The 27,412-nt window shown below is 36.6% G+C and overlaps 1 protein-coding gene across 1 annotated transcript in view; it reads right to left on the reverse strand.

The window, feature by feature from the left end:
* KIAA0825 (KIAA0825 ortholog) overlaps positions 1–27,412 on the reverse strand; it is a 236,229-nt gene that overhangs the window by 154,766 nt on the left and 54,051 nt on the right. The window contains exon 6 of the mRNA XM_059492425.1: positions 12,156–12,326. Within this exon, the coding sequence (XP_059348408.1) occupies positions 12,156–12,326 (171 nt within the window). The remainder of the gene's footprint in view (positions 1–12,155; positions 12,327–27,412) is intronic.

Below are 27,412 nucleotides of genomic sequence, written 5' to 3' on the forward strand. Positions count from 1 at the left end.
CTTCTCATATATCAATATGAAGCATAAAAAAATCCTCAAGACGATGTAGGGGAATACTAATGTTATTATAAAGTCAAATTCAAGTTATATACAGTTTCTTTTACATAACATGATGAGATCAACATCTGGTGGTATTTGTATTTTATACAAATGCACATATAATGTGTAAAATATGGTTTCTTCTGTCATTAATGCATTTTTATACTGATTGTGAAGTCATCTCTTCTTAAGGAGGATAAATAACTCTAGATCAGCTGCATAGTAATGAATTTCTCCTCTTTGTTCAAAGAATTATATCAATTGAACACTAATATATTTTTACTTATTTGGAAATAAGAATAAAAAGGTAATTAGTACAGATATTATAAGCAAAATAATGGCTTATAAAAACATAAATAACAAGAGAAGCTCCTTAAGAAGGGCTGGTACAAAGCTCACTCATAAATCTTAGAGGGATACTTAACGGGATATTGCCCCAGTTTTGTCAAGGACAAACCAGTATCTGGGGTTGATATCACTTTTCTCAGTGATTCAAGAAATCTGGGTTCCTGAAATGTACTGATGATTCCACTTCCAAGTGATACAAGCACAAATGGAGGTGCTTGTTGGCGATTTGAAAATCAAGGCAGCCTCGGCTGCAGTGACCATGACATACTGGAGTTCCAGATCCTGAGAGCACAAAGGAGGGCAAAAAGCAAATCACAGCCTCAGGCTTCAGAGAAGCAGAATTTTGCCTCTTCAAATATCTGCTTGGAAGACTCCCGTGGGTTAAGGCCCTCGATAATGGGAACAAGAAATTTGATTAAAATTCAAGTTTCACCTCTGCTAATCTCAAGAGAGCTGAAAAAAAACCAGCAAAAAGCCTGCATGCATGAACTAGAAGAGCCTAGCCAAACTCAAACACATAATGAAGCATATAGAATGTGGAAGTAAGGATGAGTAATGGGGAGGAACACATAAATAACTCCTGAGCATGGAAAAAGTTAAGGAAGATAGAGCTCAAATGCAACTAATTTTGCCAAGGTTGTCAAGGACAAGAAAGGCTTCTCTAAGTAGACGGGTGATAAATGGAAGACTAGAGAAAACATGAGCCCATTGCTCAACAAGATGGGGGACCTGGTAACATAGTTATGGAAAAGGTTGAGATAATGAACGTCTTCAACTCAGTATTTACTATCAAGACCAGCCTTCAGGAATCCCAGACACCAGAGACCAGGAGGTAAGTTTGAAGCAAGGAAGATGTACTCTAGGTGGAAGAGGATCAGAGGACCTCAGAGGATCATCTGAGAACAACTAAGCAAACATACTGAAACCCTTGGGCTCTCCTGGGATGCACCTCCTGGGATGCACTCACACCTAAGTGTGGAGGGAGCTGGCAGGTGTCATTGCAAGGCCACTCTCAATAATTTTTGATCAATCATGACAACTGGGAGAAGAGCCCAAAGGCTAGAAGAAAGGAAATGTTATTCCTATTTTCAAAAAGGGCAAGGAGAAGGACTCAGGGAATCAGAGTCTTGTCAACCTCACTTCAACCCCAAGGAAGGTAACAGAGGCATTTCCAGGTGCATTAAAAGAATTCATCAGGAGCATTCAGCATGGCTTCAGTAATGGGAAGTCATGCTTGGCCAAAGCATAATAAAGTTCTATGAAGAAATGATTGGCCTGGTGGATGAGGAGACAGCAGTGGATGTTTTCTACATGGACTTCAATAAAGCCCATAGCATTGTCTCCCATAAGATATTGTTAGAGGTCAAGATGCAGACAAGATGCAGTCCACAAGATGTGTGGATTGGACAAATTGTCAGAAAGATGAGTAGAAAAGTGGCTGAATAGCCAAGCCCCAAATGCAGTGATCTGTGGCACAAAGTCTAGTTTGAGGTCAGTAATTAGCAATCTATCTCAGGGGTCAATACTAGGTCCAATCCTGTTTAACATCTTCATTAATGATCTGGATGATGTGGTACAGTGTACCCTCAGCAAGTCTGCAGCTGACATCAAACAGGACGGCAGACAGCCATGGTACCAATCCAGAAGGACCTCAACAGGCTGGAGAAATAGGCACATTAGAATCTCATAAAATCCAAGAGGCAAAGTCATGCATCTGGGGAGGAACAAACCCAGGCATCCAACCCATGTTGGTGTTCTCGCAGCTGGTGCGAACCTTTGCATAAAAGCACCTGGGGGTCCAGAAGTACACGAAGTTGAACACAAGCCAGCAAAAAGGTTGATGGTATCTGGTCTGGATCAGGCAAAGCATTATAAGCAGGTCAAAGGAAAATATTTTTCCTGTCTGCTCAACAGTGATGAGCCCACCTGGAGTGGTGTACGGTTCTGGGTTACTCAGTACAAGAAAGACATGAACATACTGGAGAGTGTCCAACAAAGGGCCACAGAAGATGACAAATGGAGTGAAGACAGGCTGAGAGCCCTGGGACTGTTAGCCAACAGAAGAAAAAGGGCAGGGCAGGATATTTCACTAATGTATATAAATACCTGAAAGGAGAGTTCAAAGAGGTCAGAATCAGTCTTCCACAATGACAGAGCCAGTGGTCACAGGCCCAAACAGACATAAAGCCAGGAGGTTTCCTCTGAACATCAGGAAATGCTTTTTTTACTGTGAAGGTGACCAAGCACTGTAAGGCTGTCCAGAGAGGACATGGAATCTCCATCCTTGGAGATACTCAAAAGCTATCTGGGCATAACTGTGGGCAATTTGCTCTAGAGGCCTTGCTTGAGCAGGGATTGTTGAACAATATTAATACCAAAGATCCCTTGCAACCCCAACCATTTTGTGATTCTGTGAGAGAACAGAACAAAGAGATACAAGGATAACACCAAACAATATTTATTTTAAAAATCTGTCTTGTAGCATAAACAAGACTGGTGCAAATATTCCTAAAGTTATGTACGTTATATGAAATTAAAAGACATTTTAAATGACCGGGTGCTATCAAAACATTGTCAAAGATTATCTTCCAGGCATAACCTTGGAGGTCTTCAGTGATCTGAAGCTACCAGTAGTACATGGCCAAGGTTTAAAGAGCTTTTCTCTCTCTGTGAAATTTCCAGCATTGGGTTTAATTTATCCAAAGTAGATTTAAGCTTTCCCTTAATTGATTTGCATTCTGAAAATAAACACTGTTTTTCATACACTTATACAACATTGTAGAGCTTTGATGTTTTTGTGGGGTTTCTTTGTCTGTTTTCGGGGTTTTTTTCCCAAACATTAGGAGTTTTTTTCCCAAATACCATTTTTGTTTGCATTTTCCTAAGACATTGTCAGATTTATGCTGGTGTAAAATGAAAGATAAAATGGTAGAACATAAAACCAAAAGATATTATCCAGGCCATCCAACTCCCCGATACTCATCATTATAGACAAAACCAGAAACTTACTGGGTTTTTTCCAGCATGTTTTAATGTATTTTATGATAAAGTTTCTAACAGTTTTCTTTAGAAATTGAAAAAATTTCCAGAATTTAAAAAACCCAACTAATAGTCTAACTGACTGGATATTTTTCCTATTTTCTATTTTATATTTCCTATTTTCTAAGGTGCTTTCTATCTTAAATTTACCTTTTTTTCCTTTCAATTCTCCTTTTTTATAGATATAACATCTCATTCTATCTATAACCACAAGTAAGCTTCTATACATTCATATTCTTGTATTATTGTCACCACTTAGATCTGCTATTTATAACTTTTCATGTCAAGACTTCAAAGAAAACCTTAAACATTTAAGCTGAAATCCTTGTGTATTCACAGAATTGCTGCCTTACTTGTTAAGTACTCATAGCTGAGATAAATAGGTACCTAGCTGATGGTAGATTTTTGACTCCAGAACCACAGGCAAAGATCCAAATGATGCTTACACGCACACCAGTCATTTAACAAGCTCCTTCATTATTAAATTAACGTGTTCTACTAGATTATCCCACCTCCTTTTCTAATTAACAGTCTGGGCACTCCTGCTTTATACTCATATGTATCTATACTTGTGCATTTAGGCTTACACACATCAAAAATTTCACTGATCTTCTCAAAGATGCCCCAGGTTCAAGTCTCCCATATTTTACTGACTTCCTTTGGTTTCTCAAGTTTTTGATTTCCCCAGATCTCATCTGGGTATGGTTGGCTAAGGCCATCTTCTTCCTTGTTTTAACCTCCAGCTAGCAAGGGTCACCTTCCCACTTTGTATTGAACATCGTACGCTTAGCCACAGCCCCCCGCAGAGCCTCTGCTCTTCAGGTGCTACTACAACCTTCCTCTCTAACACTATGTCCTCAGAGACAGATAACAAATTACACCCTTCCTGTCCTGTGAATTCTCCACTTGTGTGAGAGACTGGAAGGAATGTTTGCTCAAAATGTTTTGGGGGTGTGTGTGAGGGAAAGTGGCAGGTCGGGCCTTGTTCTGGTGAGCCAGAACATTCCTCCATATACTCCACCCCCCAGAGCCTGTATCCCAGTCCCACAGTGACCACCAATCCCTAGCATTGCAGACAATGCTCCACACTCAGTCCCTGGAGCCCCAGTTCAGCCCCAGAGTGGCCAGATGACTCAAACTCCCACCTGGGGAAGGGCCCAGGAAAGCCAAAGGGTGTTTAACCTGAAACAAGGTCAGCATGTCTTGACCCTATCTACTCTTCGAATCTCTATGAGAGATTCATACCACTCCGCTGGAACCTGGAGTGGTAATTATGTTTGTTCTTTTCTATATAATTTCTGCCTTTCTCTCTTTCTTCTTTTAATTCCCTCTTCTTGGAATTTTTGAGTAGCTTAGAATTGAACAGGCTTAGAGCTTGCAAAGTCAAATGAGCTAAGTTAATGCTTTGAAAAGTGTTTTATGTTGATTGAATGCTGGCCTAAACGTTTTGCCAAAGTTCCTTGATATTCCGAAGTTGTCAGTAAAGTTGTTTTGACCTCTTGAGAATATCTTGCTGGTATTTGTCTCTGTGTCTAACCATGAAAAACCACAAGCCCTTTCAAGTGTCTCATCAAGTAAGGATTTTAGGGCCTTACACCTTGTCTTCTGACTGTCTTGCCCTAATCAACAAACTCTCCTGGGAAAGAGAAGCACAGCTTTATTTAAGGTACATCTGCTACTCAGCCCAAATTAGCTTGCCACTGCAGAGAGAAAGACAGGCATGGGTTGGAGGAACCATACCTACCTAGACAAATCCTCTGACTTCTCTCTTTAAATAGCACATATTAAACTGCTTTTGCACATAGAAAGAAATGCATGTGATCCCTCTCACATGGGAGAGGGATGCTTTCTACCTTAAATTTACATTTCTTAATTAAATTAAAATAAATTTTAAATTAAATTCCTCATACATGGGAGAGTGTGAGAGTCTGTCAGAATTTTCCCTCATCTGCCTCACAATCATCCTTGGGAGACCACTGAAGAGAAGACTACCCCCCTGTCTATATCTGGCTCTGAAGGAGAAAAGTCACACGCCACCGGCCCTGAGACCTGAAAGCTCAGTGTTGAGCTATTGTTTTCACAGGAGTGTTTGCTGTATGTTAAGAAGAGGGCACCGTGCCCCGTTTGCAACAATAGCAGCTCTGGAAGCTGTCCCACCTCTCGGCCTGGCTGGACTTCTCCTGAGTTTCAGGTGGTCTCCCACAGAAGACCTTCACCTGTTTTACAACCACCGTGACAGACAGACGGAGATGTGAGAAGCTTCTCCATGAAGGACTGAGACATGAAACTCCTGAAAGGCCCCTCTGCTCCTTCCAAGGACTGGGACTGAAACCCCCAGCCCGGGGGAGGTGTGTGGGGAGGCAAGCTGACCGAAGCGAGATGTTTGCCTGCAGATTGTGACCACTGGAGCAAGAAAACAATGGCTCTCATCTACTGCTGAGAACATAGACTACCTGTTACATCTGTTCCCTATTGTATCTGTTTCCCCCCCCCTCACAATTTTCAGTAATAAAATCCTCTGAGCTAGCTAGAGCCTTTGAGATCTCCCCAGCGTAGCAGGCGGACCCTCGGCTGGACTGCACCAAAGGACTTCGTCTCTGCGTTGGTAGCTATATCCCCTCTCTCTCTCCTCTTTCTTTCTTTCTTTCTCTCTCTTTTTCTCTCCCTTAATCCCTCTATCTCATTTTTGATGTAGTTATTTCAATAAAACCACATTTTATTTGATTATCACTGCAAACCCCCTTGTACTGTGCTGGTCTTTGCACTCTGAGATCATTCCTACGAACCATCAGGTCATCTGTCCACTAGGACAGACCCTGACAGAGAGGGATCACTTGTTTAGAGAAAAGAATTTGCAGAAAGAGAGCTGAAAAAAGTGAATGTTGTAAAAGAAGATGGTGGCTGAAGAAAAACATAATTTTCTCATATTTGCTTCTTTTCCAGAGCATATTCTAAACCTTCAGCATTCTTGATTATTAGGAAAGACTGAATTAACCACAAATCCTTGCTTTGTCTTTCTTGAAACCGATGTTCTACAAATATCTAGTCTTGATGGAATGCTCATAATTTCTGTATTTTCTTTAGTTTATCAACCAGGCTGTTTTAATAACTTTGATTGTACATCATGAGAACAAGATTATAATATCCAGTGCTACACTTAAAATCAAAACGCTTCAGCCACCTTTCCTTGTGTGTATTAAAATTTGTCTGGGATTACTCTTCTCTTCAAAATAATTGTTTGCCTAGGTCCCCTTTATCTATTTATTTCTTTCTCCAATTCAGTAATTTTCTGGTTTTGTAATGGTGGTTACAAAGACCAAAGAATGACAGTGACACCTCTTGCATTTTAAAGATACTTATTTTTACTTTTTATAAGAAGTTCTATTAATTTTTTTTTCTATAGAATTCCACAGCTTTCCTACTTTTATAGCATTTAGGGCTATAAGAACCGTCATTGTGACACTGTCTTGCATGCAGCAGAGAATAGCAAAGTATCAAGGAAAGCTTTTGTATGAACTACTCACTATCTGTGTATAAGCTAAGTATCAGTGCTAGCAAAGGAGCTTACAAATTGGATTCAGCCAGCTCAGTCGGAACTCTTATTGAAAACATGCTGGAAATAATACATCTTGCAGAAGTAAAAAGAACCATTCCTCCAGAAATATAAATAACAATTAAAAAATCCCTGACTAACTATGGGTCAAAAACATCTTCTACTATCTATCTTCAATAATGAACTTTTTACTTGTTGTACTATTCTGAGCAAACTGTACTAACCCAGATGCAGAAAATGTACCTCTGAAATCATATTGTCCTCCTAGTTTAAATTCATCATCACTGTGGATTGATTGAAGCTGTATATTTGTAAAAGAAGATACCTGAACATCTTATGTTGAGACCAAAGCAAAAATCACAACTTTTTTTAATCTACAATTGCAAATTTTTCAATACTGCAACTTTGCAATAAAAGTCTGTTAGGAGGATGTACCTCAAAAATTTTATTCTACATTCCTTTTATTACATTTTCCAGAAATGGATATAGAGTTAAGCATTTTTCTTTAAAGTGTGAAGGAAGGACCTCTGCAAATCTTCCCAGTCCCCTGCGACAGAGCTTGTAAACCTAAGGACTTGACAACTTCACCCACAGTGTTTTCAAGCACTCCATTGGAGAAAGCCTTTCTTGGTGTTCATTGTCTGATCTGTCCCAAGTTCACCTTTCTCACTGAAATGGGGAACAAAAAGTGAGACAGATGAAAGCACATTAGATATTTTTGATTTTTTAGAAGTCTTAACAAGAGGCTCCTGAAAACCCAAGAGGAAAGAAAAATCTAACTTTAAGATGGAAAGAGAATGCTATTTGTCAGAGTTCAAAACCCAAGTCTCTTGCTTAACACTTGATTGTAGACAATCATGTTCCTGATTGCTTCAAAGAGAAGCTATGATGTTGGAAGTACTAGGTATGTTAGAAATTCTCATTAATTTCAACTGAATGTAAACTACTCAACTGAAGCAGACTATCTCATCACAGTAGGTACGACAAGATACCAGCAGATGAAAGGGTTAAATAGTCCAGAAAAAAATGGGTATAGTTACTCCTATAATTTTATGAAATCCAATGCCTGTAGTGGAATGAAGTTATGCATCATTGTGAATTAATGTCCTGTAAGCTATAGAAAAACCACAGATACCTATTCTCTGAAAGGCAGAGTAGCAGTCTTGTCCAGATGTCACACTACTGTTAAGGGGTGGAACAAAACCATACCATCACTTGTTTGTCCAAGAACTTTGCATGATTTTCTCCTTATTTTGATTTAAAGGAAAACTTGAAGAACATATCGGTAGTAGATAAAATGTGTATTTACACTATCTTTTAAAAAACCTCTGCTTAGATAACACAAATACAGTTTTAAATCAAGCTCAAATCTTGATGTATACATATTAAGGAACACTAAGTTATTGCTGGTAAAGTCAAAAAATAAAATCATGAAGAATTGGAAAGAACAGTGAAAAGAAGTTAGAGTGGAAAATGCAATTCAGAGAATTTTTTTCTCCAATCTATGCAAAGTAATTTGTGAAAATGAGGATTCTGAATATATTCCAGAAGATGCCAGATAAAGAACTCAAACTGAACTCAGAGACCTATCTGTATCACCTAAAAACTCTCTACATCCATCTCCCTACAGAGTTCACTCTGGTTCACTGTTTCCTTTGGTGCTATTGTCTGCCATGGGGTTACCATCAGAGAACACTGGTAGGCAGTACTTCCCTCTAACATCTATTTTCAACGGCCTAAATTGGTCTTCATAGGATTCCATTGTGCACGCTGCAAAGAAACTTGTCTTGTTGCCAGCTAGAACTCTGAACTACATGTCTTTCTTTTCTTCACTGTTCTTTTTTTGGTTCACAAGCAACCTCCTACCAAAAGCAGAATCTGCAGAAGAGACTACATCCAAGCAATAATGCAATGAAAAAGTAAGAAGAGAAGCCCAGGTGGCCACCTTGCAAATTTCCAATGTGGAAGCCTTCGACCTCTCCGCCCAAGAAGCAGCTATAGTCCTAGTGTAATGAGCTTTACAAACCCTGGGAGCCTCTTTACCCTTAACTACATACGCCTCTCTAATACAGTCCCTTAACCATCTAGCTAAGCAACTCTTAGAAGCCATTTGACCCCTCTTAAGACCCCCTAAGAGAACAAACAATCTGTCAGAAGATATGAAATCTTTGATTCTTCTGTGATAAACCCTAAGTGTTCTTCTTACATCCAATTTATGCAGCCATTGCTCTTTGTCATTGCTGGGTTTAGGGAAAAATGAGGGCCAAGAAACCGTCTGGTTTAGATAAAACTCAGATGCCATCTTTGGGACAAAAAAATTTTTATAAAGAGGAACCATCCAAAGAACTACTTTGTTTCTGATGGAACTTTATACATGTTCTAAATATCAAAATTGAAGTACTACAGAATATAAAACAAAAAATCAATTGACATTGAAACAGCTATTCACATAAATACACCACTTGACACCAGCACAAGAAAAAACCATTACTTTTGTTGCACCTCTGTGTGAGCTACATAGATTGTCTCTCATGAATACTAAAAGCAACCAAAGCATAAAGGAAACAAGTACAAGGCTTCTGTCTGTGCATTGCCTAGGGAAACTTTAGGTGACTTGGACATTCACCTACCTTTTATGAATTGGCCATCTTTCCTCAGTTTGCCAGCAGTACTACTTGCAGAGCACTGACACCTCAGATATCCCTCACTGCAGACACTGAGGGGTAGGTTGGATATACCCAACCTAGCCTGAACCCATTGAGAGTATGGGTAACTTTCTAGCACCATCAGCACTCCATTCAGTCTGGGCTAATGCACTCTGCTTCTTAGGCTGGTTCTGCAGCCGGTGCTGCACTGTGAACCTGACCTTTGTACACAAGCTAATTTAAAGTTGCTTCAGACACATCTACATCTTGACTCTGCCAAATTAAACAAGATTTCTAGTAATAAGGCTTCAAAATAAGTACTGAAGATGGCCATTTTATTGTCTAGTCATATGCTACAATGTGTTCTGATGAAAATAAAACAAGGATTTTAACCAATACTTCTTTTAAAAAAACTCGGCCATCATCAGTGAAAAAAATAAAATTATCAACCCAATACAGAATATTAACAGGGAAAATCTTAAACTCTTTTAGGTAACCTGGAACTACTGGGAACATAGCTTTCATTCTCCCACATCAAATCATCTTTCACTTCACTACAACTGAGATTTCCAACAATATGAAAATAAACCTTTCTTCTAGTCAGACCTCTTGTTAAAAATTTCTCTGGACATATCTTTCCACAAACTATCGGTAAACATATAATGGAGAACACTTCCGTGAATAGAATCACCTGATCACAACAGCAACTCTAAAAACAAAAGTATGTCTGAGACTTCATTAAAAGCATCTGAAAATATTTACCCTCACTTGTTTTTCAGGGTAAAATGAATTCTATGTTTTTTTCTGGAATGGACCTTTTACCTGGACTGCCTCCTACAAGATCTAATAATATTTCGCATTCAGATTTGAGATTTTAAGTAGAGGTACCAATTAAGAATAAACTTGCTATAGACATGATTACTCTAAAAGAATACTTCTCAAAGAAAGCGGCTTAACACTCTTTGGAGAAATAGTCTGTATGAAATCAAGCTTGGAGAAAAATTTATTAATTAATTAAGCAGGATAATTTTTACTTCCAGGAAAGCAAAATCTTTCTTGTTAATCTTGAAATTGTTAAGTCCTCTGAATGACTGGAGACCACATGCCTTAGAATATAATCATATAAATATCAAATAAATTTCCCATTTGAGATGTCTTGATTTTTTTTACACACTCTCACATAATACAGTAATAAAAAGTACATTTACCATTGTCCTTACTGAGTGCATACCCTGCTCAACACATGAGGAAAAGTCTACAAGTTTATTTTAAAACCTCTTTGTAGAATCAAGTCCATAAAACATAAATTATAATGTATAATAGCGTAACATTTCTTGAGAATTAATAAAACTGAGTGAAGGAGGCAGAAATACATTGAAGTCACTGAAGTCATTGAAGTCAGCAAAAATGGAATTTGAATGCGTATTTTATTAGAGCTTTGACATATATTCTAAAAATATATAGGTTAACCTGTATTTTTTTATTTTGGAGTGTCAATATTACAGGTGAAGAATACAACAACAAACTGTGTGCCTTAGAACTCATGTTATTTAATATTTTTATTTTCGTCAATGTAGTATTCTGAGACTAGATCGTTCCCAAAACACCTTTCTCCTCAGCCTGCAGCTTGACTATAGAGATAGTGAACATTTGATTTCACCTATCCTCTCTCCCTGAGCAGCCTGGCCTCATTTCTGGTCTGATATTTTTCTGCAATAAAATCAAAGCTCTTGAAACCACTTCTCTCTCATGGCTTGGAGTCTCCACTGGCAGAAGCAGCAGAGTAGAACATTTGTGAGAATACTCCTGGAAAGGGTTATTCACCTGAATTTTCACAATACCTGGTTCTACTGAATACAATTAGATAAAAAAAAAGTGAGCTTTGAACCTATAGCAAATGCAAACTTGAAGCTGGATCATTTTACTGATGTAGAACCTCCTTCTGTAACATAGCCACTGAAGCCAGTGAGATAAGCATGCTAGTAAACATAGTTAATATGAGTAAGTGTGAGAAATACAGGTTAAACATGGACTATATCCTTTAGCAGTTAGTTTCTGAACTAACGTGAAACTAACTGCTAAAGATCAACTAAACTGATATTAACGTGTTTGCATTTCTCTCTTGAAAAAGGCAGTTTTCAAGGACAAGTTCAGAAAAAGTCAGTTTCAAAGAATTCAGACTCTGAGTATTGTTGTGTCCTATATGAGACATAGGATTTTATAGAGAATCCAGTAGGAGATATCTTGTTGCAGTGTTTGATAGTTTTTCATCATGGCTCTCCATCAATATCTACAGTTAGTACATCACAGCTTTATACACAGCAATCAGTTCTTTTCTACAAGTCATTGTGCTCAAATGTAAATCTGCACATTTCAAAAGCTTTTTCAGTGGGTATGGAAACACATTTATTTGAAAAATATAAATATATAAATATATAAATATACACAAATTAGGTAATTAATGTTGAAAATAGCACAAAATTATTCTTTTGCACAAAATAAACCAATAAATCAGGACAATCATTCATTACCTTGAACATTCTTATTCCTCTCTGTAAATGAAGGCAGCAGCAGAAATTCTGTAGAGAGCTCTTCAATTTTTTCCTCCATTAATAAGAAGAGTTTGATAAGTTGAGAAAGACATTTGAGTTGATATAAGGTTAAGCAGAAGTTCCGTCCTTTCCTGTGGTATTCCTGGGAGGCTATTCAAGTAAAATTATAAAATAGCTTTTATTATAGCAGAAAAAACCAAACAATACTGCAAAACTGATTATGTAAGACAGTGTAATACATCAAGCAATTTAACTTTCCTTATAACATAATGTATTTTTTCTCATAAAATACTGTTTAATTATTTTTTCCTAAGTCTTCAGAACTTCTCAATCATCTGTGAGACTCCAATTGACTTCCAGGTTTTGTTACTCATTAACTAGGAATTTTTCCATGCAATGGATTTACTCAGGAATGTTCTCACCTGTGTTTTACAGAAAACCCACTGTGTTGCAAAAGCCGAAAGGCAAAAAAACACATCATTACTGTATTTTAATGGTTTGGGACATCACATCACTTGTCACTCTGCAAGTCACCTTGTCTGTTTAACAATCTGCTAGCACAATACAGTTGATGAATATGACATTTGAGTGAAAGAAACATCAATCTAACACTCCACAACTTTAAATATGTGGGGTTTGAAAACAAGTGAGACTGTCAGTGAGCAAATATCAGCAAGTATTATCACTATAAGCATTTGGTATTTAAAAGAAGAAACCGAACATTTTATTTTGAAAGGTTAACACATGCACTCATAACATATAATCATGTCACATCAACTAGGGAACTCTGATTTCAGCACAGTCAGACTATAAATGATTCCAAGACGTTTCCAATGCAGTATTACCAAACCACATGGGTTTAAGTACTTTAATTTTATAATGTCTATAAGTGTAACAAATTTGCTCTTCTATGCAAATTATGGTGAGCTGATACCATAGTCCTACGCAGTTCTGTTGCAGATGTAACACCAGCAGAAAAGTTAATCTGGAAAGTGTCAATGGGAAAGTCAGAGTAGTTTGAAAGGGAAGCTCTGAAAGATGAATACAAAAAGAAATTGATTGAAATGTACTTTTATGTGTGAAATCTTTCTGACCTTTGCAAATTTTAAGTACTTAGTACCTTCCTTTTCCCTCAAAGTTTCTAAATATTTTTTAGGCATTTACAAATCACTTTTAAATAGACTTAGATCTAAGTAGAAGAGCTAATTCCATAATATGCCATTCCAGTTTTACAGCATTAGCGATTGGACTGCAAGTTTTGCATCCACATCTGAATTTCTTCCAAATTCCAAACAGATGTATTCATATTACTTCCTTGCATTTCTAAGAATGTCAAGAGAGTTATGCATAAATGCCTTTGTTAGTGTCTTTCCTCTCTGAATAATGAGTAAACAGCAAATCTATCACTGGATTTCTAATTTTAAGTCTTAAACATACAAAAAATCACATTCACAGAATTTTACTCCTTACCTGAAAACTAGAGAATATAATCTGAGTTTAATTGACATGAAAAGACTGCCTGAGTCTGCAGTGTAAGAACCACAAAACACATCCTAAAAATGAACACAACATTAGTTCCACCGCCTATAATTTCAAAACTTTGTGATATTTCTGCCCTGTCTATGGAGGAACAAGGAAACAGTCCACTTATTTGATTCCCTCAAATGATATTGTCCTTATTAGATTGAAAGCAAGTGGGTGTAGAAAACAAAGGTATACCACAGTAATGCTGTGCTTAGAATACATTACCAGACTCAGAAAAAGTAAAAACTTTTAATGATCATTCAGAATATATTTCAGTTTTATTGTTTCTCAGAAATGACAATTAATTTATTTAGGGCTTGATGCTCAAGTAGTGTGCACACACCTGATTATCCAAACTTTGACTGAAAGGCCTTCTATACATCCAGATCATTAGGTTTAAAATACTGATAGCAGCATTTAATTTTGAAGAACACTGACCAGCCTGCTTGAACAAGCACATCACTGTCCATTTTTTAGCGGAGTAGAATGAAAAGGCACCTCTTTTCTGACATTGTTCTGATTGGACAACCACAGGACAAAAACCTTTAAGAACTGTGTGCTTCACCAAGAGCAAGGCAGCCCATGCGATGACATAGAGAACACCTCATAACAGGTTTATAAACTTTGCAGAAGATTGTCATGAAGAGAACATGTTTCCATGTGGACAGATGTGAAATAGACATGAAGGCTGTGATATATGTTCAACAAAACCTCAGTGACATCAACCTGTTTGGAGGAAAATTTGCCATATTCACAAAGTGGAGTATGCTTACTCTGAAAATGTTACCAAATGGATCATGACTTGGAGGGTTAGGTCAGAGAACTAATATAACTCATTTAGCCAGGTGACACTGCGCACCCCTCCATTATGAAAATGGTCTGAAATTGTTGTTAGCATTCTATCTAATCCAGAGAGGACAATACACAGTGTGGCTGAAAGTCCATGAAGCTGATCTCAGCCAGCGGCAAATCAGCAAGAAATGGCATTCCAGTCTAACTGCAGTGTCACAAGACATCTTTTATAAAAAATCCTTTCCTTACCATTTTTCCTCCTGAGAAGCTGAGAGGCCTCAGGATCAAAATGTAAACAATGATTATCTGCTGCTGTGGAATGGAGCAGGTGGATCTTTGATTGGCCCATGTTGGTGGTTTCTAATTAATGGCCAATCACAGCCCAGCTGGCTTGGACAGCCTTTGTTATCATTCTTTCCTATTCTATTCTTAGCTAGCCTTCTGATGAAATTCTTTCTTCTATTCTTTTAGTATAGTTTTAATATAATATATATCATAAAATAATAAATCAAGCCTTCTGAAACATGGAGTCAGATCATCATCTCTTCCCTCATCCTAAGACCCCTGTGAACACGGTCACACTGAAGGATAGAAAAGAAATGGAGAAAGTTACATGATACAAACCAGCTTCCTTCCTGAACCACCTGCAATTTACTACTATCATTCTTCTAAATTTGATTTTTTCTGCATGTCTGACTTTAATTCATGAAGTCCCTGTACAAGGAAATAGCTGCAGCAGGATCTCTGAATACAGACAAACATAAATAGGACCTCTTAGTACCTCCTAACAACAGGATATGTTGGCTTTCTGCTAAAGCAATACCTGGAGAGAAGAATTTCTGAAAAGGGACAGAAAGGCTGGTACAGAGGCTATAGAGAGGTAAAGTGCATTCTACAGCCTTGGCCAATGTGCCAATAAGCTGATTTACAAATATTGCTCAACAAAAAAGTTGAGATCAGGACCTAAACAAATACAGAGGAGTAAAAAAAGGTTCTGAGCTCCTGAACATAGCCCCGGGCTTCCGTCTCTGCAAAACAAGGATCACACCAATACTGCTGTACAAAACCAATGCCTATGCTGATAATTCCTAAACTGCTCTGGAGGCCAAATCTGCTAGCAGAAATATCCTAAGTCAGGAAAATGAGCTATCTTAAACTACAACAGAAAAGATTCAAACCAAGCACAGTGTCAGGGACCACTGAAGTCTGGCTGCTACTTGAGGAACAAGCATGACAATACGGCCAGCAGGACAGGCTCCTTGCCAGCCAGGGCCCAGTCATGCAGATCCTAAGTAAGGCAGATCCTAACATGATACTGTTGGCTTCAACCAACAGTCCAGATCATCAGCCAAGTTAATGGTGATGACACAAATCTGAGGTCAAATCAGGAAGCTAATTCACCCTTTTGAGTCTGGATCTGGTCTGGTGAAGGTAACCACAAGTCAGGGAGAGTTCAGTGAACACTCAGTGGAACCATGGTGATAAGGCAGGTTCAAGCTCATGGCAGGAAAATTGAATCAACAGTAGATGAACACCAGGACATCTGTGACGTAGTTCAAGCAGAGACTGAGGACTTGGGTGCAGCTGAAATAGATCTCATGGGCAGGCTGTGGTGAAGGTCCCTGAAAAGGCTGGTCAGGGTCTTCAGGCTCACTAATGCATACAAGGCTTTGCTGCATAGCTCTTAAGGACTTGAATTTTCAGACAAAGACCTCAGAAAAACTGGGAAACTGTCTTTCTGCTTCATGGAGGATAGAACAACTATTTTGCTAAGAGGAAAAAGAGAGTACTTGAAGTTTCTGCAGTTCTTTCTGGGGGGATAGGAGGGAGAAGACTAAAAGATTATTTGAATTAACATGAACCTGCACTGCATTGATTGGTAGCAAGTAAATCAATCTTGACAGTTCCTTATACAAAATTGGAATTAAGCAAAAGAATAAGTTCAAAACTTTCATGCAATTTAGATAATCTGTACTCTTGAGTTCCAACCACATAGAGGCAGAGGGGACTCAAAGGATATTTAATTTCTTCAAGCATGCTCATTTACTACCCCAACTATCAAAAAATGGGCACCAGAATTCTGTCAACCCAAACAATATTACTCTTAGAGAGAGTTTCTATTTTTCTAATAGAAAAAGAATGCCCAAAAGAAGGGTGTCTATCAAGGTTCGTGTGCTGGTGCCAAGGCAGCTGATGCAGTTATACAACACCGGAGAAACTAGGGGTACTATTTTCAGGTTTGGCCTTTCATTTTAGCAGAATTGAAGCTGAAGAAATTTTCCTAAGATCTGAAGGACATGTCACCCTTGTCGAAGAATAAAGCTGTCCATTTTACCAGAGACCATTTGGCTGGATGTAGCTGGACAGATGGTATCATAGAATTTCACTTCACCAGTGATGAAGTTGAGAGGTGCCCATATGAATTCTAAGGCAGCTAATAAGTAAATTAAAGCATTTTTCAAGCAACATAAAGTGAAAGGCATTCTATAAGGCACTTGATTATTGTACCTGACCTTCTCCTAAGTACCTAAATTCAGTAGCAAGGTATTTGCCTTTATCTTAGCACTTTAAAGATTTTCCTCATCTTTGAAAAGAAAGATGCATAAGAAATAAGGCTGAGCTAGATCTACATGACCTGTGTATATCTGCTAACTTGTGATTTTATAGCAAGTTTCAGAAGTGATACTTTCCTCAAATCTGTAGCTCTTGAAACCATTAAAAAAAGTGTTCCAACTCCCTTGGTTATAGCCTGGAGGCACTAAAGATCTCAAAAGGCATAAGAAAACATGTATGAATGAGACTAATAAGCTAAATGTAACTTTCGTTATTATTTTATCTTCATTTTTTTTTAAATGAGCATGGCACCTCTAATGTTTTAAATAACTTTGAATTTACCAGATCTCAAAAAATGAGTGCCTAATTCTGATAATTTCAACTCCTCCAGGTATCTGACACAATAAGGTGTGGCACAGAAATATCTGCATCAGAAGTGAGCTGGCTCTAAGTGGTAAAGAATAACTACATTATGACAACGTTGTTCTCAGATTAATTAGCCTTTACTACTCACTCTGCAGGGCCACATGGCTAAACTGCTTCTGAGACTCATGGTGGAATCCTTGCAAAGCAACCTGATGACTGTTTTCTTCAATGATTGCAGCAGGGATTTCTCTGAGCAGGAGCCAAGGGTCTAAAACCCTCTTAAACAATTATACTATAACATGCTTTCCCAATACACAATACATTAAGTATCATTCATCTGTCCCCATTTCTAAGGCTTGATTTCATGTAAGATAGATCTACAATATTGTTCTGCTATGGACACAAGTAGGCAATGTCAGGGATTTCATTCAATAAAGTTATATAAGGAAGAAAATAAAAACATCAGAAGTGCAATATTAAATTTAAAATCTAACTACAACCTCCATACGTAATAAATGGAATTACCATTTTGCTAAAATCCAGAAAAAAATAGCCTAATGAAGCAAAACAAACTTAGCTGCTGACAGTCACTGTATATAGGGGTGTTCCAAGAGGTAAATTTTCAAAGCCTTGTACAGGGAGTTACATTCATAAATTCCATTAACAATAATGTGTTCCTCAGGTGTCAGCGATATTAACTTTTAAGTGATGCCATAACTATTATAAGAACTTTGGATTTATGACAGCGTTCATCTGCACACTATCTCCTAAACAGAGCTTGTACATAAGTTGTATTCATTTGCATTTAGTAAAGATATATTCCATTTTTATGGACATCTGCTCACAGTTTTCTCAAACTGCGTGTTGGTATACAATTTTTAATGCAACTGCTAGGTTTAAATAATTGGTATTGCTGGATATAATCGTTAACTTGCTTATACTGTAAAAGGCAACTTAGTATTTCTCCATAGCAGATGTAATACACAGTATTGCATGGAACTAAATTATTACAAACAGTGCCAGCAGTTTTCTATACACAGTACTTACGATAATTATAAAAAATCATCTTCATTACTGCAAGCTAGCATTTTTTAAACAGTTTAATTTGGATATGTTACAAGATACATTCAAGTCACATGCATACAATTACTGCAAACCCAAGAAGCTATAAAATGTTCCTAAACAAATCCCTTTGACCCTGTTAATGTCTGTTTCTTATTAATCTAAGGCTACATTGTCTGTAGCGTGAATTTTTATGGAATATGAAAAAAAAAAAGGAAATCCCTTAACAGTTGTTATTGATTCCACCATTTACTCACTCAAAGATAAGTGCCATTTACAAAGCAGAACAGATGCAGATGCTGACAGAAATGTAAACAATTGTTGCATGGCTTACTGCCAGATTCTAAGCCAATACATTAAATTCCAAGTGAAGCACATTTCCCCTATAGATTGCACTTATTGCCACTTCATTTCCTATGTGCTTGCTCTCTCTATTGCTGTGCCTGGCACTAAGCTATTTTCAGTTCTTTGGTGACCCCTGAGGCCTAGTCCTACCTCACATAGCCATTAGAGAAGGGAATTGCATGTGTCTGACATGGTCTGAAACCAATTATTTGATATTTTCTTCAGAATGATGCCCAACTCTGTTGGGAATGAGCAATCATGAAATAATTTACCTCCTGATTTAATTTTTTTCTGCACAAATTAGTTGTAGCCTGAGCTAGCTATACACAGCTGCTTGTATCTCTGTCTTATCAAGACTCTACTTGAAACAGTGAAAAAGGAAAGGAGAGAGTAGAGTTGAACAGAATAGATTGGGGAATCCTGTTTTAAAAAGGCATTAACAAGTTCATCAGATATACTGATCACATGTGTGCTCTGCTGATTGAAACTGACAGACCTAGAAAGAACTATTAGTGATGTAAACTGTTATCTGAGCCGTTAAGGGTTTTTAAACACCTGTCTTGCTTTGCAGCTCCCTGTTAGTTGCAGTGAGACCTATGAGTTCCAGGATAAACTGGTAAAGCTGCCTTCACAAAGAAAATACACATTGGCATTTTTTGTCCCTTTAAAAAATAATAGGTTACAGATCTAAAAATGGTGAACATTTTCTTATTAGATACCACCATTACCACAGGACTTTCATAAATGCTTATACCATATATCCATACTGTGCATGTGGCAAAAAAAATGCAGTGAAGTAAGGGAACTCAACTGATGTATAAACATGATAAGCATGCATAAATTTGCATAGATTTAATTGAGTGTGTCTGCCACAGAGCTGTCACTGCCAGCTATTAAACAACATCAGTGAAAACTACACTAATGTTTTCAAAGAGATTCACTACACATGCAACTGATTAAAATTAAAATTAATTTAAGGGGTTTTTTTATTTTATTGATTAAAATTTATTAAAACCTGCTCCATAATGTCTTCCTAGTAAAATGAGATCAGCTTTGACCTCATAGTGAAGATTGATTCCATGTCAGGTTGCTAGATGTTTGCCACCAAATGCTAAAGTCCTTTGTCAACATTGCATGGGTAGGTCTGCCAAAATGAAATCTTTAATTGTAAATCATGTTTACTGACCAACTGATGAAAGAAAAAATAGACCAGTGCTGGAAACACAGGATGGAAAACAAGAACATCGAATCACACTCTGACTTCAAATTTATATTGTTATCTTAAACAAATTATCTCAAAAATCTGACTCCTTGACAGCATATAGCTCCTTTACAACCCTGAGGAACAGACCACAGAGACTTCCTGAAGCACACTGAGGATGAAGTGCCTTGTAATCATGCTCAAGAACATTACTTCATACACAGATACCTATCTCAGTTTGCTCTGAAACCAGAGACTCAACCTCCTCCTTAATTCTCAAAAGCATGCATAGCCTCTAATCAATTACAAGACATTCCTATCATACACTTCAATTCCGGATAGACAGTAACACTTTAAACAATTCAAACATAAACAAATTATTTCATTTCTGAATTAAAACTAATTAACTGACTTGTCCATTTAATGAAATAAGCATGTGACATCCAATAATTTTTTTTTATAATTATCAAAATACTGAAATAGTGGGCATTTTTTAAACATTCCTTCAACTAAAATGATTTTAAAACTTGTAGACAGACAATAGTTGCAGTTGTTTCTAGCAGTTAAGAGTGGGGTTTTAGGTGCTATTCTACAATTAATAATTTCTTCTGAAGCAGTAACTATTACCAAAAAGTCCTTTCCGAAAACTGCAAGAACTATCATATGACAAAATTATATTCTTAGTAATATTTCTCAGAGATCTGAAACAATATTTGGGCCTTGCCAATGACATAAACTGATTCCACATGCATTCTTTGATTTCTCTTGCCTACACTGTGGGCTGAGGGAGTTATCACATTCTCTGAAGTCTTCACACTCACATACTGAAATCACCAAAGTAGAATGCTTTAAGAGAGCATAGAAACTAAGAAAGCCTGCTGAAAATAACTGAAAATAGCACCTACATTGAAACAGGAGATCTTGAAGAACTCTAAAAGTTGATCTTCCTTGGTCTTTGCTGAAAGATAAATTAAGGACTGCCAGGTATGTCAAATCTTCTCATGAATTCTAACTTTGACAGGACTTGCATGTGTTTCTCTGCAAACCATTTTATAACACTTGGCTGATAAAAGGCAGTTCTAATGAGCATTTGAAAACACAGTAATCAACATATTTATTTTAATCTGGCTTACATTTCTTTAATGCCTGCAAATGTAAAAATTTCTGCTAGCTGAATTTCAATTTTCAACACTCACAGAGGTTAAGTCTCTCACAGATTGGTTCATTACACTGGAACTACTCTACTCAAATTAGATTGCTAGGAACCTTCAACCAACCAGTAATTTCTATCACGTGTTGATCATTCCTTTCTGTACGAAGGAATATGCATGACATTAGATACTACTACTAGTATTTCCTTTAAAAATAGATTTAAGTGTCTGTGTCACTTCTGCTTCTCTTACTCCAAGATATAATACAGCCAGTTCTAATTTGTTCAAATAATATAAAAAATAATGGCTGGAGCCAATATTCTTATTTTTGCTTCCTGTGCCTTTGTATTTCAAAACCCTAGTTGCAAAGTCATCACAAAGTTCTCATGATTATTTTTCCAAGGAACATAAACATAAAAAATAAGTCTAGGCAGACAGCAAAGAGGGCACACACTGCCATTTAAAAACTTCTAGTGAAATGTTTCAAAATTCCTACTTTGTAAACAAATGTATTGTAGAAAGACTAATATACAAAAGAAGGATTAATCACATTTGTGAGTAAAGATACACGTTCCTACTCACTGAGCTGAGATTACACAATTAAAACACTTCTTTACACATGGTGCATAACAGAACATGTAATTTCTGTGTTACAGAACTTGCTGGAATTTCCCAGCACATGAACAGAAAGTCACTACAGTGTCCCTTGTGCTAGAGGATGAAGATCTGGTTCTTAGCCAGAGGATGATCAGTGTGTGAATCTACTCTAGGCAAAGTAAACTCTTCTGGAAAATCTGAGACCAGTAACTGATCTAATTTCAGACAGTCCACAATATTTATGGGCACTAGGTGCTAGATTTCTAATTAAGAAGTTGTACTGGGTTTTAACCATTCTTATTCTCTCCAGGTCAGATGGACTGGAATGAACCCATTGCCTTGCTCTGTTCAGTAGATGTAGTAAAAAGTACTATAAAATGACTGAAAGCTCTGTTTTTCAAAAACTCAGCAGATACAGTGGCCCTTTAATTGAAGAGAGAGGGATTTTTAAAATTGTAAGACTAAGCCTCAGTGAAAAGGACATTAATATCGTAATTTGGCATGTTACAACCATTTTGGGGGCATGACACTTCCCTCTAATTCAACCAAATATGTTATTTTTCAAAACAAACTATTGTGACAAAAATAATTTTGACTTTTTGCTGTACAATTTTATGACAGAAGGGGGTTCTCCATCTTGGCAAAAATCAGTCAAGACCATCTCACTGACTTGTGAGTAATGATGGTAGATGCACATATTGAAAAGACTCCTGCAACAACTTTCTTTGAATCAGTTGTACAGGAACATATTTTAAAGACATTTTTAAAGTGCCCTCTAATCTGCTGCAGTCCTACAAAGCCTTCTTCATGCAGGCCCATATTCTGAAGTAAAAGAGAGACTTCCATCATAATTGTCCCTCAGATTTTGTCATTTTTATTACTAAAGAGAAAACTAGAGTATATAAATGTCAGATTGACTTCTGAAAATTCACAATATATCAGACTATAGAGTAAATCAGTCTTCATCTTTTACACTTGGGAGGAGAATGAAATTATTAGAGAGCACTGTGAGTTAAATGCTCTGTTCATTCTGAGGAAGAAAATGCAGGTATGCTGTGAAAACACAAAGGAAGGCAAGTAGCTAGTACTCGCTAATTGTGAAAACATTTTGAAAAAAAATTTCCAAGAACGAAACCATGTGCCTTTCAGGATAATGGGAAAGAGCTTCAAATTGAAAGAGGGTAGCTTTACATTAGATATTAGGATGAAATTCTTGATTGTGAGGGTGATGAGGCACTGCAAGAGGTTGCCCCAGAGAAGCTGGGGATGCCCCATCCCTGGAAATGTTCAAGGTCAGGTTGGATGGGACTTTGAGCAATCTGGTCTAGTGAAAGATGTTCCTGCCCACAATAGGGGAGCTGGAAGTAGATGATTATTCAGGTCGCTTCCAACCTTACAATTCTGTAAATATATGTGCAGAGCAGCTCAAGGGGTCAGCAGTTGCAATGGTGACTTGCACAAAGGCACCATTCTTTCTGTATCTTGTTTTATATAGGTCCTTAAAGCCCTGTTCCTACAAAAGTTATGTTGCCAGGCACTCTGCAATGGGACAGAAAGGTCAGAAACAAAAGACAGAAAGATATGCCAGGCAGGCAGCAATACAATGGAAGCACATAAAGAAACTGCTGGTCATGAACAAACAGAAGCAAAACAATCATGTCCACAGGAGGGGATGAACAGGATGTTGCAGGTGTCCTGAAGTAAGGAAAAACAAGAAGAGGGACATGCAAGGAAGCAAAGAGGACGAAGTTACAGTTTTTATTGCAACTCTCTTATTTTTCTCTTTATAGTGTCTAGAATTTACTAACTAGTCGTGGGTCTTCGAATACTGAAGTTAAAATTTATGAAAAAAAAGGCCAACTTCAAATAATTCCATAATTAAGATTGCAAACTTTGCAATTCTAAACATGCGTCCTTAGGGATGCATTAGACATTTAACTGAAAGCTAGCTTGCACCAGTCCAAAGATTTGGACAACAGAATGGATTTGATCTGCAGAAGCAGGACGCCATACTGGATATTATCATCTGTAATCCATATGCATTACTTTGTATTGTGTGCCTTCTCAACACGTAAGAAAGATGCAACAGGACTTTCAGGACTGAACAGTAGCAAGTCAAGTGACTAAAACACTTTCCCCTTTTACTCTCATACTTGTTGAAAAACAGACAGTAGACTATGGGCAAGAAAAGATGGTGGAAAACCAACTGTAGCCACAGCACAAATACTGTAAATTATCTGCAATAAATTCTCATAGCAAAACAATTACAAAGATATAAATATTTAATTGCATTAATCCAAGTTTGGAACTCTTCAATTTCCAGATATAAATGGAAGATGAATTACATTAAAGTTATTGAGCTGAAATTATTCCTAGATGTGAACAGTTGGTGTATTTTTAATCATGCGGTTGTTAAACCAGCAAGTATTAATACTATTTTAGGTATATTTTTGATAGAAAAGACAAAAATCATAGAAGACTTGTTTTAGGCCATAATGGTGGCTATTGAGATCGCAAACCAAGTGAAAGTAAATTATACAGAAGGATAGAAACAAATCTGAAACTAAAGCTCTCAGTTTCAAAAAGAGGAAATTATAAACGAGGGGGAATAAAACCATATGCACATAAAAATAGTAGAGAAGTCAAATTTAAGTTAAATGTGCAAAGCCCAAAACTTTAACTCATATCTCAAGTTAGCTCTTCAGCAAATTGCTGAGAATACATAAGTATAAGTGAGCTCAAAAGTGGTTTTTCATACCAAGTACTTTAATTTAACATTCCAAAGTTGTATTCACTTCAACGAGTTACTCCAGAGCCAGTTTTTCTTCTTGTTCTCATCTCCACTGCACAAATGCAGCTCCTGTACATGGTAGTGAGTCCTTCTGTTCAAGATTAGCTATACGCCATATTAATTTTAGGTGATTAACAAACACAACATATTCTGTAGGAACTCATGAACATTTAAAGATAATAGATTTAAAATATAATAATTTAAATCACAGTTTGCATTTGAATATATCTTTATAATAGAATGGACATGGGTTATATTCTGGAGAAAGAAAAGAGAAAGGAAGCCTGCTGGACATTTAACTAAAAGGCTATGTACTGGGATAAAAGTGTAACACATTCATATTAATATTATAGTATATCTCTGAAGGTATTTTAATTATTTCCTACCTAAAAATGTACTTAGTTAAATCTTTATCACTTTAGATTACCTTCACTTTGTGATAATATTTTTCTTAAAAATGACAAACTATTGATTTTTAGGAATACAATTTCTATTGCCTCAGATTTTAAAAATGAATTTCAGTTATGATTTTAAATGTTTAAGGGTCTCTGGTAAGTTTGTGATCTTAAAAAATATTAAGCCAATCAATTTGAATATGTCAGAAAAAACAAAACTTAAAGCTCCAATCTGTTTTATTTAAATCACAGGAAATTAGAAAAAATAGCTGATTAGTCTATATAAGTATTTATACTCTGTTTATACACAAAAACTATATAAATAAAGCCAAAGAAAACCTTCCACTAATACATCAACTGTCCATAATTCCATGGGGTTTAAGTTTCTTTGGTAGATGCCTTATCATCTATAAGAGTAGCTGTTTCCTCATCTAACAAATGAGAAATTAATATAAATTAGTCATGCCTGATTTAACCAGCTTAATATTTTTGTAAACAAAGGAACACAAAAAAGGTCCAAAAGGTAAAACTACAATACACAGACTTAACCCAAGTAATCTCTGAGAAATACCACCTTGGAAATTGAAGCAAAAAATCACAAAAAAATCTCAGCTGAAAACCAGCTGAGATTCTTTCCATGCTAAGTATCGTCAACAGATATCTTTGTATACTTTTAAATACCACAACATTACATAAACTTTAGAAAGATGGAAATGATTAATACGATAGAAAGTGTGAAACAACAAAATCCTATTAACAAAAAAACTTGAGGGAGTGGGTTGGGAAACATTCCTTGCACATTACTCTAGCAAGCTGGAAACACTATGTTCTGAGAGTACACAGAGAAATTATAATTAATGTTATACAAAAACCTTGTACAGAACAGCCCAAATACTATTGGCCGAATTCTGCACCATTAAAGGTAATAAGAGGCACAAATGTAACAGGTAATAGGATCAAGCTGTAACATAAAAGCACCTGCTTCCACTAGAGCTGGCAACCCAAGATGCTGAGTTCCAAAATTTGCCTCTTTTCACATGCCATTTTGACAGCTTCTCTGTCAAGCCACACACTTCCTATGTACTGATAAATGGAAATAAACTCTTTATAGTACTTCCAAATAATTGCTCTCGCACAGAATGAAAAGAAAAATGTTAATTCTTTACTGCTCAAATAGATTATTATATATGGAATATTTGAAAGATAACTCTGTTAAAGATTGTTTTAGACTACCTCTATTTTCCCAAAAGAAATATGTTGTCTATACAAAGTTTTCTGAGGTTTTGGCACTACTTTATCATTTTCTGTTATTTTTTTTCCCTATGCTGTATAGAAGGATCAATTACAGCAGTTCTTATGAAAAAAAACTCACCACAAATATAAAATAAAAACCACATTACCCTGAGGATGGACTAAGCAAACACAAACCCTTCTATCACCTCTGGGATAACAGTCCCAATTGAATGCCCTAGATTAAATTATTCTGATATTCTCAAATGTGTTGGTTTGAGGGCTCCCAAAGGGCAGAAGCAAGACACATCAAAAAATAAGACACACATCTGTCTTTCAGCTAAGAAAAAGCCCTTCTCTTTCTGTCCTTCCCTCTATATTTATACATTAGGTTCTTTTAATACTTGGCAAACTGGGTATCACTGTAAAGGTAATCTATTAAAGCTGTCTTTTAACCTAGCCTATGTTAGGTTGGGAAAAATAAATTTCTACTGTGATTTGTGGGAGGGCAACAAAGTACCAGAATTTAAGAGTTCCAAGCAGGAAAAGTCACTTGACATTAAGAACTTGTCCACTACTACAAATCTCTTAAAATATTTCCCAAATAGTTATTTCACTGTGAACTGCCTTGTGAACATTTTAATTCTAAAGGAAAAAAAAAATGCCTTTATATAACTTAGTGTGGTACAAATGTAGTATATTCATATATTTATAGAAGAGAAATCTCTTTCCAAAAAAGACTCTTCACATATGAGCTCATATATAAATAAGTTACACAGCAGTAACTGTTTTATTTATGATACAAGGATAGCTTTTGCTTGAATTGATGAATAATACCAAATAGGCTATGACACATCCAGAAAATGAAAAAAACCTGAAATCACACTCAAAACTTCACAACTCTGACCACATATTTTGTTTTAGCCTGATTTCACTACTGGTGCCTTATGGCTTCCCTGGCTGAAGTGTGTATGAGCAGTTTTCTGCAGAAAACTAGTAAGAATAGTAGAAAACCAGTAGGCAAATCAATACCCATACTAATTTCTTGAAGTAAAATAACATGAAGACATGACTATGACAGCCCCTGTGAAGAAAGTAATCCTGAGAATTAAATTATATTAATGAACAGCAATTCTAAAAACATTTTATTGGTGTTAAGGAGACAGCTGCTGTTTCCGAAATCTGACATTTAATGAATTTTCAATAAAAATTAAAATCTGATCTAATAT

This window comes from Ammospiza nelsoni, chromosome Z, assembly GCF_027579445.1.
Source record: "Ammospiza nelsoni isolate bAmmNel1 chromosome Z, bAmmNel1.pri, whole genome shotgun sequence".
Taxonomy (NCBI): Eukaryota; Metazoa; Chordata; class Aves; order Passeriformes; family Passerellidae; genus Ammospiza; species Ammospiza nelsoni.